The sequence below is a fragment of the Apostichopus japonicus genome, chromosome 1, assembly GCF_037975245.1.
Source record: "Apostichopus japonicus isolate 1M-3 chromosome 1, ASM3797524v1, whole genome shotgun sequence".
Lineage (NCBI taxonomy): Eukaryota > Metazoa > Echinodermata > Holothuroidea > Aspidochirotida > Stichopodidae > Apostichopus > Apostichopus japonicus.
Window position 1 is genome coordinate 943014 of NC_092561.1, and position 14996 is coordinate 958009.

The following is a 14996-nucleotide window of genomic DNA, read 5'->3' on the forward strand; positions in this document are numbered from 1 at the left end:
GAGGTCCATGGGCAACTGCCCACGTTGCCAATTCCTAAATCCGGCCCTGGACCACGTACGTGTTACTTTCCTTCTCACTCATGATTTGCTTCATTCAGTGATAGATTTCATAAAGATTAATAATAGACTGCGTTAGGTAATATTGAACCAATCATCGATCAGATGCCCCATCACGTTTGACCCCAAGCTTAATGCTTGCCAACTAAATGTTGTTCCGTTACGTCTCGAATCTCCGGAAGGAATATATTGAATACAGGGATTTTGTTTGTTTGTATATTAGATCCTCCTGCAAGCAGGAACTCGCGAAGAAGCCATCATTGGCTTATCAAAGCCGCAAGCTGACCGAAGACAGTCTCTTACATGATTCTGAATTGTCAATTGTCAACAACTCCGTAACTGGACGACATACATTAATCTTGAAGTGACTCGAACCGGGGACCTTATGATTGAAAGACACCGGCGACAACCACTGAGCAACTACTCCAATGATGCAGCGCGAGGAAGCGGGATGCAGCGCGAGGCACACTCAGACAATAATGGAGCGAGAAATTAGTAGATTGAGATAGAACCAGGATTTATTCACCTTTAGATACATATAGCTTCTCTGAGGCTTAAAGCCAAAGACAACAAACTGTAAACTCTAATAAAAAAAATATCTCTTACTGACTACCATTACTCATCTTCCTGTGAGTTACCAGCTATACGCTTATAATATTGACATTAATTATTGACTTTACACATTATTGTTACCGGAAGTTTTCCAAGTAGGCTATCCTAACTTACAAATCAGTCTTGGAATGTCACATATTTAACTTCCGTCCAAAACGAGAGTCGCTTCCTCTTTTCTTGAGACAAATGAGTTCTGGAAATGCTGCCGAAGTAGTATCACCCAGTATTCACGATCATTGTTATGACCATATAGTTTACCTAATTTATTGTTTCCAATCAGTATCTTGAAGTAATTTGACAAGTTGACGCTCTAATTGAACGTTAAGTGAGAGACGGAGAAAAGGTATAATCTTGTAATCAGGAACGTTAAAATCATTTATTTGAGTGGAGCTACTTGGAGCTAGGCTTCTGTAAATGTTACTTCCGCCATGGCGCGAAATAAGTTGTACCAACCATACCGAGTGACACAGCGACATTAAACTAAGTTTATCGAATATAGGGAGCGATTTTGGTGAACTTTAAGGCACAACAAACTGTGGATTTAAAACTAAATAGGTATACATAAAGAGCTGGATAAAACTCCGAGCATCATAACTAGCCGCGTTCTTGAGAGATATACAATATATATTGCAGATACTTAGCTGCTTTCGGATAAGCGTATTACGCAACTTTTTGTGACGTCATACTCGTACTACAGCAAACATGGCTTTAATTTGTTTCTTTATAAATTTGAAATAATTGAAAATGTCATTTAAATTAAACAGTGATTTCAGCTGTGGAGGGGGGGGGGGGTTCAAAAATGCATCCATGAAAAATATGGAAGAAAGAAAAACTAAAATAATTTGATGTTTCCTAATATATATGTGCGATATCACATGTTTGAGATATGTGAAATTTCAAACGTTCGTATCTCAGCCACGGAGCAATTAGCTATCAAGATGAAAATTGATCAATATTTGTCTTTTTCACCTTCAAAGTACTCTGTAGAAGATGGACTGTTTTTTAATTGTTACTGGTCACCAGTAGTACCCCAAATATGCTAGAAAGTCAGATAAATGGTCGCCCATGCTCAATGTCAACAGTGACCAAATAAGAGGATCAGAACATCAGTGGTAATACTTTTTAAAGCGTGCTACCTTACCTTGGAACCACTACTGGTTACCTTTAAATTTGATCAAATGCTCAAGTTGCCAGGTACCATAAATGTCCTACAAGATTTGTCGGTATATGATATCAAACCACCAGTGCGGCATATTTATTTTAAAATGCAGCATTAAAGCACCTTTTTAGAAATGTTTACAATAGTGCGGCATTACTAGATTTGAGTCAATTTGAGTCAAACTATATATGACACCCGGTCCTAAGCAATATCATCTAATAAAAGTAATTAAGGAGCAAATAAGTAATAATTCCAATCGATTTCCATATCGACAAAAACAACAAAACAAAAACAATATATATCGTCGCCCAGTAACCTTTTTTTTTAAATAATAGGCTATAGCATTAATCATTGTACTAAACGCAAACTGGAAGATTGGCATATATTTTTTCTTTCTTTTTTTTATGTTTCCTATTGACAGTATTTATGTGAAACTTGAGATAAGTCAAAGCAGCGATTTTGATTATTATGACCAAAAAAATATATATATATAAAATAAACTCATATACAGCTGCAAGGCACATTTCACGACATTTAACATTTCAAGGACCATTTTTTTTTATGGCTAGACTATGTCACATATTTTGCAATGTTTGTTACAATATTTTGGTGTGTGTGTGTGTGGTGTGAATGCAGCGTGAGAGATAATAGTCTGAGTACAATATTTCTAGATAGCGTTTTTATTTCACTGACGAATTTTACTTCATTTTGTTAGCATGGTCGTCAGAGGTGTTGGTATACGCGAATATGTACTTCTCGTCTTGCTTCGGGTACAGCTCATCCACACCTACAAAATAAGATTGAAAGGAAAACTGTTACACAGAAACCATTTCAACTAGAACAATTGTATTTGTATACAAACACATGTCATTGTAGTGCGTGGTGAAGGTCAAAGTTAGATGTTCATATTCAATGGAGGGATCTTTGTTACTGTGACCAGGGAGTTGTTATGGTTACATAACAACTCCCTGCTGTAACCTTTTGAAGTTATTTCGGTCACGAAGAAGCCAGTTCGGCGTTTGTGCCAAAGCTAGGCTACACTGTGTAATGTTTATAAACATTACTGCAATATAAACGAAGAGATGATGACTAAAACCATCACAATCACAAATCACTCCTGTTTCGGACGTGACAGAGAATACACACAGTCTTGGACACTGATTGGTCAAAAGAAACAACATGTTAACGTTACTAAATCTTCGCCTATAGTTAAGCGAAATTTTACGCACGGTGCTTTGCACCGAAGGCCTAATGGACGATTAATGTAACGTTATTTAAAATACATGTAGGCCAATATTCTATCATTGCAAATGTAACACCCGCCGGTCTATTAAAAACTGATTGGTCGATTTCTTGGCCCCGGTTTATCATCATCCAAAAGACGTAATATAAACCTTACACGGCCATAGTTTATAATGCCATGCCCCTATAAGAACGTTACAATTGCATATGTTGCAAAAGCTGAAGTCAGGTGCGTATCCAGGGGGGGGGCGTTGGGGGCGCGCGCCCCCCGGGTAATGAAAAGAGGAGAGAAAAAAAGAGAAGAAAAAAGGGAAAAGGAGGGGGAAAAAGAAAAAGAGGAGAGGAAGGAAGGGAAAAGAAAAAGAATAAGAGAGAAAAAGGAATAAAGGAGGGAGTAGAAGATAGCCAAGACCTCGGGAAGAGAAAGAGGAACAGTCATAGTTAAAGCGCTGATCCCTATAATATACACAGGGTATAGCCAGTGACAGATCAAGGATTACGGAGGGGGTGTGCGCCTCACCCTACCCCTTACACCGACAACTCCATTTTTGACGTTTCCATTTTTCCTCTCTCAGTAATGTATCTATATAAATACTATATATGGTCTATCATAACGCGTGTGTGTGTATGGACGCCTTAAACAATTGTACAATTGTGCTATATGGAACCAACTGTGGCTGGTCTTGAACTCGACCGAGTCGTCGGGGTACATGAAGCATTTCGGGAAGGGGGCGACGGCCCCCCCCCCCCCCGAGCAAATTTTCTTTATGACATCGCTAGTAATTTCAAAATAGACAATGCTTAGATGCAACTTACAAGGCCTGGGAAGTGTCATTTCCAGCGATCTGGGAGGCATTTTCGGCCAAAATTTTTCTTGTACGCTTCGCGCCAACTCATGGTGGCGCTTCGCTTAGATAGTTTGCCCACAGGCTTCGCCCCTCCCTTGGCAATTACTCGCTACACGCCTGTTCGAATTTGTAAAGCAAAGAGCAGATATAACATCATATCAGTGAGCATTGAAATGCATGTTCCACGATGAACAGCCTCAAAAACTGTCTATGTGTGTAGTTAAAGGCGTAGGAGCCCAATTGGATTTGGGGGCTGTAATGACTTGCCCGAAAAAAAGCCAAAATTTTTCGCGCGTTCAACATATCAATGCCAATATCATATAAGCAAGCATCGGTCATTACAGTGCATGTCATCGTGTGCCTTACGGTCCGTGAAAGTTGCACAGTATACCGCTGGATGCTATGTAAACAACGAAATGTCTTATGTAGATGGAGAAAAATCATACAGATCCATTTATGTCAAAACTCTCTTTTACAGTAGTAATGTCGGCCAAGCTTAAAACTTTATTTTAATTACAAGGAGATCATTTTTAAGCTATTCATTGCTATTTATTTTTCTTTCAGTAGGTGCCCGAAAAAAAATGGTTGCGGGGGGGGGGGGGGGCTGCAGCCACCGCCTCCTACGGGACCTACGCCTATGTGTGTAGTGTTCGGTTTCGATATACCTGATATCGGAAATATCTGCTATTTTTCATTTCCTTCAACCAAGTTTTATGAGCCATTATAAGAGGTTGCAATATTTCTACACCAATAAATTAACTGTGTCTCAATTTTCCAAAATTTCCTCACCAACATTCTTCATCATACTTTCCTCTACTCGTGCAACTTTGACCTGTCTGTTAGGGGTTCAAGGAGGTTTTTCTATATTGATTTCCATAGATTGAATTTTGTGCAACATTATGAATTGTTTTGAAGTGATTTTATTCACGAGAAATGTGAATTTTCAAATTCTGAACAAATAATGGGTTTAAACCTTGAAAAATGGGGCTTTCGGATATTGTGGGTCGTGACGTAGAATCACCCACAAAAGCAATGATCCATAGGACATGCAATGAGGTCGAACATGATGTGTGACTGGTGACAATCTTCAAAAAGGTTATGGATGGAAAAAACCTTTGGGAAGTACTTGGTTCTCAGGCAAAAGTGTACATCTGGTTGGTCATTTTCAAGCCCGAGAAGTGCTATTTCCGGTGATCTGGGGGGTATCAAAACCAGAAATTTTCTTGTACGCTGTGCGCCAACCGATGGTGGCGCTCCGCTTAGATAGTAATTCGCGCCCCCCGGGTTAGAAAATCCTGGATACGCGCCTGGAAGTAGTACAGATAACGCCGAGTCGTTGTGGATAAATACGTTTAACATTTGTTGCTTGCAACGTTTTTGCAGGATGCTGTTAACTCAAATGCGTTCTAATGTTACTTGTATTGTTAAATTCGAGTATAACGAACCAAAGTAGAGAATTTTACGTATTGTTTTGAAGAAGTATGCTACTCAAGGAGATTTATTTTATTAACGTGTGCAGAATTAACTGTTCGCCGCCACAATTCTTTGCAAATCTGAGTCTGGAATTTTTCTGCGTAGCGAACCTGTGAATTTGAGATTGTTATGAAGAGTGTATGGTCAGCTGGCATGCACCAGCCAGCCATGTAATGATGGAGCGGACTAGTAATCCCAAGTTGGAAGCGCGCATGCGCACTACAATAACTAGACAGGAGCAGACACAATGGCGCAATCTGGTGGTAGGGTTGGAGGGGGTAGGGTTTAAGGGGAGGGGGAGAGGTTGGACAGTTTGCTCTGTCGAAGGGCAAAGGGATGTATGACTGATTTCAGGGGGCAAACTATAAATTCGGGTTTTACCACAAAACGCCTGACAAAAAATTGAACCTTCTGTGTATGGGGTTCATCTACCACAAATTCTAGTATTTGAATGTTTTTTACCACAGAAAAATACTTTCTAAATTCTGTTTGTTATTAGCTTTCATTTCGTTATCCAACAAAGGGGCACTTTCTAACTACATTTTACTAAATTTCTTAACAAAAGTATAGTAGTTAAATAACAAAAGGGCACGTTTTCATTGTAGAGATGGGGAATTACTTAATTAGCAACAATGGACTTCTTACCCATAAAAAGGGGCACTTTGGAGGTTTGTCACAAAATTGGGGAGAGGAGGGGAGGGGGTTAGGGATATGTAAGTTTCACTGTTTGTTTTAAAGGTGTGGCAGAATCTGTCCCGATAACGTCTACCTTGTATTCATGCTACAAAACTAGTAGTAGGGTTATCAATACGGGGGGAGGGGAGGGGAGGGGGAGGGGAGGGCGTATGGAGTGTACCGACAGGCGGATATAGAAGCATGGGGATTCTAATAAGATTAATCCCACCATGACGACATGGCTACAAATTTACACCAAAACAAAAAGTTCCAATTCATGAAGAGCCTGAAGAAAAAAAAACAATAAGTAATTACACATCCTATTGTTTACTCATTTTACTCATGGTAAGAACTGATCGGTGAAGTTCCCCGAAATTAACCAACTATTCTATCTATCAGTATGGGCTACCCGGTATACAGTGGCGTGTATAGAGGTGTATGCATACCTGTGTACAGGGAGATAATGATAGTTAGATAATAATAACTAAATTCATTTAAACGTTTGAAGTCCGAATGTCACCGTTTGAAATATTTTACCCATCACAATCTCCACCAACGTCCCATTGGGCATACCCTTCCGCGAACCCCCACCCCATGCGACCTCGTCTAGAATGGATGCATCTGTAATCTTACGTATACTCGCCTTTTGGCGCCCAGATTTCCAACTTGTTGATGCGAATCGTCCAGTAATCATCTTTTGTTGTATCTTGATCTAAGCAATTAATACTTGTAATGAAGTGACCATACGACGATTCTTCACTCTTGAAGCTGTGTATATAGGTAATAATTAAATCTCAATTTGTCATATTAATGAAAATGGTTGTAGTTACTAAAAAAGTACATAAATAAATAACGACAACAGTTTAAAACGTCATAGTTCTTTTCTTAAATCAATCACTCGCCTATAAATATATTAGATTGCAATCAAATAAAAAAAAGTGGCATATTCAGTTTGGTGAATTTATTTTACTAATTCCAAAAATTGGGAAAATATATCATTTATCTTTCTCATATCGACCTATACTGCTATCTATCATTATTGAATAAAAAACGTACGTGAACCCGGATCCAGGTATCTTTTCCAATGTGCACATTGCCTGGTACAAGTTTTCCCCGTCCACGGCTTTCACGTTTTCGTATATGGTATTCGTGGAAGGATGTACCAGGTTGGTAACCTCTATTTTAAATGTGACTAAAAAATGAAACATTGAAACCTTCAAATGGATTTGGTGTAAATGTTGCATTCACAAAATGATAAAAAAATAGATTAAGCAAAAACTTCATGATCAGCGGCGTAACAATGCCGGTGCGGTCGGGCGGCCGGGGTGGCAGCTCCGTCATGTATTGAAAATAAAAAAAATAATAACATTATTAACCTCGCTGAAGCCGGCCGTATTCCATCAGAACTGCTACTATACTATTGATTTTAAACATATGATCAGTATAAGCAAAAACGGTCTCATGTACTGTTTACAGCCCATGGTTTATTCATTTAAATATCTAATTGGGCTACTTGTTTAATGTGCCGTCGGGCTCACAAAAACTTTAGTATCCAGGCGGCCAGTTCCAGTAAGCCTGAGAGTGCGTACCATATCTGGTGTCTAGGTGCCAAATATGAAAACAAAAAAAAAAGTCTCATGACACTCAGACTCCCAACCATGTTTGGTTGGGAAGTTGGGTGGAATGTAAACTCTGTTTGGGGTCCAATTTAAATTGCTGCACAGGAGCCCTGTTGCTCCTTGCTACGCCAACGTTTAATTCCCTACGCCAATAGTTAACACACACTGGCACGAGAAATATAGCAACTTAACTTCTCGTGACGATGTGTGTTAACTTTGCATTTCTAACAATGAAATCTTCTGGTAAGCACTTTTTTCCGATAAAACTGGGTAAAGTTAGCGTCAATAATATGGTGCAGTTAGATCTATACAGAACTGTACTTATTGATATTTACTTGAGGAATTAGGTATTTCTAGCAGCAAAGTTGTTACTCTGCACTATACTCTTTTGTACTTCAGACTGCATATAGAGGCAAATTATAAACGGTCAAGCTTAACATCACCGAACGTTTCCTGCTATGACCCCGTATTTATATTGAAAACAAAAAGTTGGAAATAACAAAACGATATTTTAAGATTGAAAAAGCAAACTTTCGAGATGACAAATCTCCAATGTCAAAAAGTTTGGCGAAAAGTTGACATTTTGAAATTGAATAATCAAAATGTGCGGATATACACAACGACATTTTTAGATAAAGGGTGAAATTTTGAAAACTAAGTCGATATTGTGGAATGGAAAAGTCGTCACAATGTCAAGATTGTCGTGCGAATTTCTAAGATCAAATACTAGGCCATATTCTGAAATAAAATATTGTAAAGTTCGATATAAAATGTAGCAATTTTCCATGTGTTCCTGGAAATTTAGACTAACTGTATAGCATAAAATTCGAGTAAAAGATAAAAACCCTGAGAAACAAAACAACTGAGCATTGTAAGACGAAATGCAAGTCGATATTTTGAGTAACACGAGAAAAGAAATTTTGAGATTATAAAGTTGAAATTTGTACTGTTCCATAGCATCTACACATTAAACTAAAATTCCCTCTGAGAAGACCATCAAATCTTATCGTCTCTTCACTAATTGATAACTTCCTACGACCGTTCATCCTATTTTACCAATGTGACTAATGATTTGTGACTAATGTGGTCTCTAAGTTCTTATCAAAGTTCTCAATAGCTAAACCCTATACCCATCACTGGATAGCTGACACATTGGCCATTCATGGCACCTCTACTTTTGCAAATCATAACAATGCAGACTTTTTGCTATGAGAGCCTGAAGTTTTGGTCACTCTTAAACAGACCTCTTATATTGCCTGAATTGACCGAATGTTTGCACCACCTGTACATCCAGTCATGCTCTTTAACATCCAAGCCACAAGACACCAGGTTATATAATTGATAGAAAATGTCAAAAAGATGTTCTCCTGGTGCTCTTTTGCACGTTTTCTGAGGTCACTATCTGCGATTGAGAGACATCTTTGCGTCCAAATTGTCCGTAAAATGTTCAGGCAAAGAATGGCATCACTTGGATGATGGGCTTTTCTCAATAATGGAAACTTTCTTATCGGGTAATTTAATAGCAAACTGCCCTCACCTTAGGCTAGTTTTACGGTACTCGAGGCGGGGCTGGTACAAAACAAAGAGTTCCCAAGTTTCACTACTTCGTGACTTAGAGGATCGAGAGTTCTGGAAACTTGAGAGGGGAATTCGATAGATTAAGTACAGGTATACACGTACCGATATAGTTTAGGGGGAAACAGTTTCAAGTATGTCCCAGCTGAGATTTTTGCTGCCATATGATCATAAGTAGAAATCCATTTCAAAGTAATATTGTTGGCAGAGTATTCTGACTTGCAAATATATGTTCTAGTAAGTTTTATTGACATCATGACTATTAGCTGTGTAGCTGTGTAGTATGCCACCTTATATACAGCATTATGAAAGCGATGTTGTGATGGTAAATACAAACCCAACCATCAATAGTGGTGTATAGTGAGAGAGATAACTGTCGCGAACGACTTACGAAACTTTTGGAGATATCACAGATTTGATTATAGGCATTGTTTGAGAATACTGCAGTACAAGGATTAACTTGTACCTGGGAAATATAATAAACGAATAGCAAATGTTAACATCTCTCTTAATTTGGTGAACTGAATTTGTTTTTTGTCGCACCTCTCCCCCCCCCCCTCCCCGTTATTCAATCAGTCGAGAACATGACTGGAGGTGCAGTTCGCCTTGGTATTAGTTCGTTATAGTGGAATCGTGGGTTCATGGTTATTGCATTACTGAGTGATTCAAATAACCTACCTGTTGTTGCCATGGTGATATCTGAAAAGAAACAGACATAACAATCATAAGTTATAAAGTAAACTAAATTCAAATTTGAGAAAGAATAGAATCTAAGGACGACAACCAGATATGACTTTCACAATTACTATCCTGATCATAAATATCAAATTGCACGATGACTTGGAACGCCAAAAAGTCAACAAAGTACGTTCAACTTGATATCGTATACATTTAATGATCAACGTACACTTTTGACCGTTTGGCGTTCCATAGACCAAAAGCATATATCGTTCCTTCAATCAGATGTTTACACCTGTTTTCTTCAAGTTGACCTGTTTCCCCCTAATAACCCCCCTTTTTTACATTATTATGTAAATACATATTTATACACACATATATGTATTTATATATATAAATATATATAGCCTACATATATATATATTTATACACATATATATGTATTTATATATATATATATATATATATATATAAATACATATATGTGTGTATAATACATGTATATATATATATATATATATATAAATACATATATGTATTTATATATATATAAATACATATATGTGTGTATAAAACATGTATATATATATATATATATATATATATATATATTTAGCCCACGATCCTTAACTCGCAACTCCATTGTCTTTACAATTAACGACAAAGCCCTTCACTACTGTCTTTACTTGAAAACAGCTAGAGGGTCTGTACTTGCTTGTTATTTCTATTTTGTAGTATTATATTACTGCTGTAACTGATCATTGAGTTTTGTTTAATGTGGACACGACTGGGCCACTCGGCGGCATGAAACTTATACATGAAGAGGTGCTGCTAACGCTAGTCGTCCAGATAAATGCGATAGCCATTGTGTTCTTGGCGATAATAATGGCCAGTTGATCAAAGTATTTATATATTTTCTACTTAGACTTGGTAGCAACAATGTATCGGTATACGATATAAAATTATGAAATGTAATTAGATATATGAAACTGGCCAAAATCATACGTTATGTTAAAGAAAGATATACTTACCTAAAGTGAAGCTCCGTCAAGTATATGTGAACAGACTCAATGAGTAATCGCATTGTGAAGACTCTTTCAATTTAATAATGCATGCAGTTATACTACCCTGGACGAACGGTTTCCATGAATTGTTTTGACGATATTTTTACCATTTTCCTACGGATGCCGATAAGTATCTACTTCATATCTCTGATACTTAAAATATTATAAATTTAATGTTGATATGTCAACATCCAACCAAAAGAAATTCGTCTACTATAGACACGATACTGTAGCTACTACAGGTTTTCAAGATATCCACCTGTAAATATGCTAAATATATAGAATGTTTCTCTATAAGGATAAATGGATGCTGTGTGTTGTAGACTAAGTTGTCCAGCCACTTTCCCTTATGAGCTACTGATGTTTAAAGATTTATTTCTGTGAAAAATGAAAGTCAGTAAAGTCTTGATGTTTCATCAATGATATATGATTACACACCATCGGATGATATGATCCAATGAAACAATGATGACTAGCTAATGACAGGGATCCAGAATAATACCATGTTAAGGAATGATGATCCAATGATATCTTGTTTATTATAGTCATCATGATATGATCGGGTAATATGATCCCATGATAAGACCCGATGATCCTATGATATGATGATTACGTGATGATGACTATTGGCTAAGAATAATACATTTGTTTACTTAATGATAGTCAAACGATATCTTGTAAATAATAGTCGTACTGTATGGGACCTGGTGATATGATCAGATAATCCGATGATGTGATTATAAGATGATACTATGATGATTTTAGGAGTCAAAATTACTCAAACACTAATTAACAACAGTTCATCTAGGTTCAACGTATCATATCCAACACCCCCCCCCCTCAAAAAAAAGATGTAAATAAATATGCTAAATTATAAAGAACAACCAAAATAATTTAATTGAATACCCAATTTGTGCCCATATTAATTGCAGTTCCCATGACAATGGTAGTTTATTACTATATATATAACGCATGATTACAACAGTTGAATTATGCAAATGCAACATTCCGGGGCAAACTATAATTGATTAGCCAGTGAGCACAATGAAATATGATTCATATTATACATAAGAGCGAGATTCAGTGGCTTCGAGGTCCAGCTGGGGCTCAGCGAGTGGATGGTGGAGTAGGGGGGGGGGTGCTGATACATCACCGAGGAGCCTTTCATACCTCTCAATTACATTATGAAAATGCTAATAAATTTTTATTTTCCCAAACTTCACGCGCCCTCTATTTGACCCAGGCCCGGGTGCGAATATTTTTTTCCCAAACTGAACTGACACTGAAATTATTTCCTCGATTCTGATTGGCTCTCAGCGAGCACATGATATACTTTAGTATTCAACATGGATCCCTCCATACTCTGTCGATATCAGTATGATCAACACGAACATATTCAAGATAATCACATTAGCAACCTTCCAAAACTTTTGGTAGGTATATATGAACGAAAGTATAGTGTTCTTAACACAATGAAGCAACTATTCACAACTACTGCGCCCATTATAGGCAGTCCTCGATCGTTTGTTTACTCGCTTGACTCCGTTCTACACAGCACATGTAATGTAGCCTATTGTACTGTGTATAGTATACAACAAAATAAAACACTGTACATATAACAGAGTTCTATAACTCTATTATTTGTGGTGCTTGGCAGTATAATTTGGTTTCATGGGGAGGCAACGACAGGAAGGAAGATGCACATCGTATTGATGTTCTGATCAGACAGGCAAGTCGTATCATTGGGATAGTCAGCCAACCTTGGCCTCGTCGTATCAACACCAACTGGGGATTAAGTTGGAAAGGATTCTTCTTGATGAAGACCACCCAGTCCGCGAGTTTCTGGATAGAGCGATCATCCCTAGAAGTGGTAGGATGAGGCTGCCGTTGGCTAGAACTAACAGACACCCCTCTTCCTTCATTCCACAATGCATGCATGAAACGACACAACCTTCTTCTTAGACGTTAATGCTTGCCCTGTTGGTATTTTCGTTATTATTTTCGTCCTCTCCTCACAGTGCAATGTATCGTTTCGGATTTTTGTTCGTTCCTCCTGTTGTCTATGTACACATGTTTTCATACTTTGTAATCTCTTATCTTTTTAGATGTTATATATACTTGTTTTATACGAGCATTCAATTACCCTTTGTGGGGTTTCATAAAGTTTATCTTATCTTATCTTATTTGTAATTGTATAGATGTAGCCGATGTACATATGTACGAGGGTTTTGTGTACATTCGGAGTTGCGATACTTTAAGTTTTATAATCATAAATTCAAAATGTATTCAGTCAATGAATCATAATAGGCCTAGTCGAATATGCAGTGGCCATGAAGACCGCGAGCGAGTGTGTGCCAGCCAGTGAGTGTACACACAAAAAAAGGCATTTGTCGATATGTCTGTGTCCTTTGACTTGTTAACTAGTTGTATATAGCCTTATAACCTATACGTACAGAAACCTATTGGCTCGCTGAGAGCCAATCATAGTCGAGGAAATAATTTCAGTGTCAGTTCAGTTTGGGAAAAAAATATTCGCGGCCCGGGTTGTATCCACTGATCTGTACAGATCAGTGGTTGTATCCCTCCCAGCTTTACTCCCCTCCGCCGATTGGTAATGGATTCATATTGCTCCGTAGTATAACCAGGGAGTTATTATGGAACATAACAACTCCCTGGTATAACAGTTTTCAAGTGTTTTCTTTTATAGTCACATGCACCATTCGAAATTACTCGAGCATATTAGCTGATACTGATGCCTAGTTTAGAAACACCCACGCACACGGACACACACACACACAACAATCTGCTAGGTCATTGTCACTAGGCATGCAGTCTAGCCTTTTACATGAAGTATATGTCGGTATCTTATGCATCCTGCTAAAATGAAAGAAATGTATGGTTTCCTGGAAGAAGACCACGCTATTATGTGTATTTATGGTATTTGAACCCGGATTTGCCCTATCCAGCGCAACCTGAATCCTGTTCGTGCTTTTTTCTGAGTATGGTTATGATCTATCCACCATGCAATGAGACAAGATTTGTTCGAGCTATTATTAACAGTAGCGTGAAAGGATTTAAAAGGTTGAGGGGAGGGGAGGAGGACGAGGGGTGGTGAATTTTGAAATTTCCCAGAATGATTTAGGAGTAACTTTGTAGAAGGGACAGACGAGAATCTCTAGGTCTTAATAAGGAACGGTTACGACCCTTCCATGTAGAGGGCACCCGCGTTTGTAAGAAAAAAGTAAATACATGTTTAGAGGTCATATGATGCCTAATTAGACTATCAATTTAGTCAATAATTAAGTCTGTCTCAATAATATTCTTGAACTTTTGTGTGAGTGACAATGGTGAATGTTCACCTGTTGGAGTGGTCTTATTTTTCTCCCGACTCACCATGGTGAGGGGGGTGGGGGCTGCACCCCCTTGCGTAAGCCACTGATTAATAACATTGTCCCAAAACTAAAATAATTCTTCCAGTACTATATTTCCACTCATTGACCTTTCGAAGTAAGCTTTGATAATAAAAAGAAGCAAATGTGGCCCTGGGGTTGTCTAAACCGACTCCCATGCTGCATGTCGCACAGGGTGTTGGGTGGCTGGGGTCCCCCTCACGAAAATTGAAATATTAGACTGACATAAAATGGTGCATTCTCAAGCACATTTAGGCTATGAGTTAAGTCTATATTTAGCTTTACACGCAAGGTTGTGCTATTAACTACTTGTTGTTTGTTTGTTTGTTTGCATGTGTGTATGGACGGGGAGGGGGGGGGGGTGGGTATGGGCGGCGGGGGTTGAAAAGGTTCGAGGGTGGGGCTGAGATACACCTATCCCATATCGCCGTGTATTCGTGATTGAGTACGTATGAAATGCATGATAACATTATAGTATTTTACTCTGATTTGTTGCCTTGCATGAAATTCTCACAATTAATAATTGTATCATTGTTGAACGTGTCGCAAACATGTTTGGTGTTATATTTAGTTGAACACTGACA

General features: G+C 38.1%; 1 protein-coding gene across 2 annotated transcripts; it reads right to left on the minus strand.

Moving 5' to 3' along the window:
• Positions 1-557: 557 nt before the first annotated feature.
• LOC139971356 (uncharacterized) lies at positions 558-11109 on the minus strand. Of its 2 annotated transcripts, none has more exons than XM_071977756.1 (5): positions 10970-11109; positions 9939-9959; positions 7123-7258; positions 6710-6834; positions 558-2615 (listed from the first exon to the last, which is right to left on the minus strand). In XM_071977756.1, the coding sequence occupies exons 2-5, from the start codon at positions 9949-9951 to the stop codon at positions 2527-2529; spliced, it is 363 nt and encodes a 120-aa protein (XP_071833857.1). In that variant the 5' UTR covers positions 9952-9959; positions 10970-11109; the 3' UTR covers positions 558-2526. The 2 variants fall into 2 exon arrangements, with proteins under 2 accessions (XP_071833857.1, XP_071833939.1); XM_071977838.1 differs by having other exon boundaries at positions 6700-6834.
• Positions 11110-14996: the final 3887 nt, after the last annotated feature.

What these genes read in the sequence shown, in the direction of transcription:
- LOC139971356 (XM_071977756.1), bottom strand. An exon ending in ATACCTGGATCCGGGTTCAC is followed by an intron (nt 6,835 to 7,122) that starts GTACGTTTTTTA and finishes CTATATACACAG; the next exon opens with CTTCAAGAGTGAAGAATCGT. An exon ending in GGAAATCTGGGCGCCAAAAG is followed by an intron (nt 2,616 to 6,709) that starts GCGAGTATACGT and finishes CTTATTTTGTAG; the next exon opens with GTGTGGATGAGCTGTACCCG.